This window comes from Hippocampus comes, unplaced genomic scaffold (assembly GCF_001891065.2).
Source record: "Hippocampus comes isolate QL1 unplaced genomic scaffold, H_comes_QL1_v1.1 scaffold167, whole genome shotgun sequence".
Lineage (NCBI taxonomy): Eukaryota > Metazoa > Chordata > Actinopteri > Syngnathiformes > Syngnathidae > Hippocampus > Hippocampus comes.
Genome location: NW_017805502.1, coordinates 379,053 through 383,617, shown reverse-complemented (window position 1 = coordinate 383,617; position 4,565 = coordinate 379,053). Strand labels below are relative to the sequence as shown.

At 41.7% G+C, this 4,565-nt stretch overlaps 1 protein-coding gene across 3 annotated transcripts in view; it reads left to right on the top strand.

The window, feature by feature from the left end:
- Positions 1-2,082, top strand: part of glsa (glutaminase a) — a 17,662-nt gene extending 15,580 nt beyond the window's left edge. For all 3 annotated transcript variants that reach the window (XM_019877254.1, XM_019877253.1, XM_019877255.1), the window contains exon 18: positions 893-2,082. In XM_019877254.1, the coding sequence (XP_019732813.1) occupies positions 893-1,040 (148 nt within the window). In that variant the 3' untranslated portion in view covers positions 1,041-2,082. The remainder of the gene's footprint in view (positions 1-892) is intronic.
- Positions 2,083-4,565: the final 2,483 nt, after the last annotated feature.

Sequence of the window (4,565 nt, the reverse complement as noted above, 5' to 3'; positions counted from 1 at the left end):
ATTTAAGCATAGGGTCGGTAGGTCGAACAAAGTTTTTTTTTTTTTTTTGATCTTTTTTTTTTCCATCAAAAATTTCAACAAAATAACCATAAAACATAAAACAAGAAGACATTGAACCCGCCGCTCCGCGGCCGGCGCCGCCGCCACCTATTTAGTTTTCTCCCCGCTCTGGACTCGGGGGGCCGGGGCGCGCCGCCGCCTCCGCCGCCGTCCTCCTCCGCCCTCGGTTTTTTCTCGGCCCGTGGTGTTCATCAAATAGTTCACTGAATTTTTTCGATACAGCAATGGATGCTATTTTCTTAACATTACGGTGCGAGCATGTGACTGGAACACAGAAAACGCGGTTTAAACTGTCGTCAGAGATCGCGGCCGCCGCCATGATTCAATGTTGTTGACAGACGACAGGGCAAACGATGCACGCGCTCAACGTGAATATCGCGAGAGTTTGCACCGACGTAAACCCTCTACACAAAAATGTAGAGGGTTGTTTGAAAAAAATGCCAACCGTCAAGTTTTTTTTCGACGTAGAAATTCTCGGTCGGTCGGGTTACCGGAAACACACTACTTTTTTTTCTCCGCCTTAGTTGTTCTTTGCAGAGGATAAATAATACATTCCTGTGCATATTCTTGCCATTATGTCTGAGTCAATGTATTTTTTAGGAATAAAACCCCTGCCTCAATTTGATGACTCCTTGGGCTAACTACACTACAGTCTATTTCTGTTTCAATGTTGCTCATGGTGCTAGTACTTTGGAGGGAGGAATATTTTTTTAAGTAGTACTTTGTGTAACCCGTTTGAGAACCACTCTGTGAGAGGCATGATCATGCTTGATTTTCAGCCAATTGCCCAGACAGTGGATTAGATTACAAAGGATGATGATTTGTGTTGCAGGTGGGGCAATACGCCGATGGATGAGGCGGTTCACTTCGGCCACCATGATGTGGTCACCATCCTGCGCGACTATCACAATCTGTACAGTCCTCCGGAAAGCCCGGCGGCAAAGGAGAACGCAGAAAAGAACCTGGATAGCATGCTGTAAAATGTCTGGAGGCAGCATCGCCACTTCAAAGCGTCTTGCACAGAACTTGATATAAACTTAACTTATATGTTGTTCTGATGACAGCAAATGTTAGCACCTAAGAAAAGGCTCTTAATCATGTTGTTGTTGTTGTTGTTAGCTGATGTTGTTCTTGTACTTTCAGCGTCTGTTGGGGTAGTTGTAGGTGAAAGCTTTACTTTTGTAGTGTCTTGAAGGATGTTACCAGCCAAAAGCTGAATGCTGGCTTCATTGAGTGGCAGCTGGTACTTTTTTTTTTTTTGGACCGTTGTAGACAAACCTTATTATTTTCAACAAAGCCACATGGTGGAATGTATCGTCTCCTAACACTCAGTGCAGTTGTGTGCGTATGTCTCTGTATTTTTTATTTATTTGTGTATATTTAACAAAAGTTATGTGTGTATAAATAAGTCACTTGTGGATCTCCATGTGGCACCTTGTTGGATTAAGTCTTGAATGGAAAGTAATTCCCAATATTATGACTTTAAAATGTTTTTTGCTGTTTACATTCCCAAAACATGTTTTTATTTTGACTTATTTGGTATTTATTCTGGAAAAAACTCAGTTTAAAGATGTCGACAATGAGCCAAAGTTCAGGAATTTGTTGTGACAGTACAACTAATCAGAGTGCAGCTTTTGACCCATTTGCTAAAAATGAAGCTTTTTGTGCTGAAGCTGTTGGATGGTTTTATGTGTATTAAATGTCGTGATAGTTTGACATTTTTGCCGCACAGATCGCTAAGTCTCACATGTGGTAAACTTTTCCTGCAAACGACTCAGGAAGGTGTTGGCCGTATTTGAAGAGCTCAAAGAAATACTTCAAAACAGGGTCGCGTTTATGCTTTGGATGCTTCAAAACTTGACAGAAACAATGTTGAAGCACAATAACTGCAATTTTACTGACACATTTAGCAGAGCGGATGGTCAAATGGACTTGAGCTGATTCCCACTTGTGTTAGTTGTTGCTGCTGTGACTGGATGTATTGATTTCTGGAAACCTCACAAATTAAATGTATACTACACACTTTTTGAGCATATTTTGTTGAGGAAAAAATGCAGGTCTGAAATGTGAGGCGTTAGCTAGGCCGGCCGAGATTTTATGTGGCATTGCCCTTTAATCGACTATTTTACAAATGAAGCTGACTTTGTCCCATTTCCTTTAATTCATAAAAGTCACACAATTGAAAATACAACATGCAACATTTTCACTTCTGTCCAACAGATCATGTGAGCTACTTGCTGTTGCAACGTCTTATTAAACTTGACAAAAATCATGTGAATGCATGCTTTTTTTTATGTATAGCCAACAAAGTTTTTCCCCCCAGTGTTTTATCACTTGCAGTAATTAAGTGGGCAGTGCTTTACATTTGAATTTAGGTCAACTTGGTCGCGGGTGTGCTGGAGGCTACTCCAGGTGTCTTCGGGCAGCCAGCCAATGGCAGGGCACACATAGAGAAACAATCATTCACACTCACAATCACAGCTACAGGGACAATTTAGGGTGTTCGATTAACCTACCATGCATGTTCTTTGAAATGCGGGGTGAAACCGGAGTAGCTGGAGAAAAACTACACAGGCATGGAGAGAATATGCAAACTCCACACAGGAAGGCCGCAGCTGGAATCGAACCCTGTACCTCTGCACTGTGAGGCAGACGTGTTAACCAGTCGATCATCATGGCACGCTGTAAATAAGCGGATGTAGAAAAAGAAACGTAATACACAATTCTCTTTCTATGACAGCCTTACATTTACACGTTCCACTTTTCTCCATATCTCTCTTAATGTTCCGTACTTTTTATTTATACCTTCTTGTTGACCTTTAATATGAAATTGTTTATGGAATATAAAACTTAATACCTTTGGGTAAAACTGAAAACTCCCATCTTGCCTGAAACCATCATGAGAATAAGTGGTGCAGAAAATGGAAGGAATGGAGAATTAACATGGAATCAATTGCATTGTAATAATGCACAATACACAAATGGAAACACACAATTGCAGACTGCCCTTCACGTGGTTAACTATGCCAGATGTTTTACATCTCGAAAGTACAAATGAAGAACAGAGCCAATGAAATGCTTCAACTCACTCTATCTGTATATCTATCTCTCTCTCTCTCTCTCTCTCTCTCTCTCTCTCTCTCTCTCTATATATATATATATATATATATATATATATAAATGTGTATTAGTATTTCAAATTTTGTTACTCATTTTATGACCCTTTTATGTTCATATATTGTAAGTGCAACTTGCACATCATACATTTTGAAATATACAGCAACGAAGACTAATGCAATGCAAGTGACCGCCGCTCGCACGGGCAGGATGGCCAATTTCAAATTACATCACCTTGCTTCTCTTCACTTATTTAATTGTTTGAATTGATTTCAATGTATTCCTCTTTCCTTTTAAGAGTTATTCGTACTTAATGGATATTGAAGGTGAATTTTCAGCCGATTTTGGCGCCCTCTAGAGCCCACGGCGCCCTTAGCATCTCGGCCCCCCAGGCCCCCCCAAAAAACGTGAAAAAGTGAAACGTCGGCGGTTTGCAAAGGTCGGTATTGTCATGAATAACCGTGAGACCTGGGTGAGCAAACGGCGTGCATCTTTTGCTGTAAACTGCACTGACCGCGGTCCTGAAGGGCAAACATTTTTTCGGATTTGGTTCTCATCAATTGCCTGCAATGCACTGTAAGGTTTCCAAGAACGTCTTTGTAGCTCTTTCTCAGCCAAAAATGAAATTCTATTTGGAATCTGCCTCACCGTTTCCAGAAGAGACGCTCTCGATTTGCTTACCCAGTTGCTCAACAGGGTGATATAAATTTGTTTCGAATGGCCACAAATGAGCATTCTGTGCACACATTGTATTTCTGTTGTGTGTACAGGTCATTTCAAAAAGTTCCATGTGACCCCTTGTGAACTTTGAGCATCTGCCCCTCCAAAGGTCTCTTGCACGCCACTGATCCCATTCACACTGTGGGAAATGAAACAATGTACCAAAATCAGGCAAATCAGCCCATTTGTAACTCAATCATATGACTCTTAACAACAATGAACTACCCTCACCGGCCACTTTATTAGGTACACCAGTCCAACTGCTCGTCAACACTTAATTTCTAATCAGCCAATTACATGGCGGCAACTCAGTGCATTTAGGCATATAGACATGGTCAAGACAATCTCCTGCAGTTCAAACCGAGCATCAGTATGGGGAAGAAAGGTGATTTGAGTGGCTTTGAACGTGGCATGGTTGTTGGTGCCAGAAGGGCTTTTCACGCACAACCATCTCTAGGGTTTACAGAGAATGGTCCGAAAAAGAAAAAATATCCAGTGAGCGGCAGTTCTGTGGGCGGAAATGCCTTGTTGATGCCAGAGGTCAGAGGAGAAAGGCCAGACTGGTTCGAGCTGATAGAAAGGCAACAGTGACTCAAATAACCACCCGTTACAACCAAGGTAGGCAGAAGAGCATCTCTGAACGCACAGTACGTCGAACTTTGAGGCAG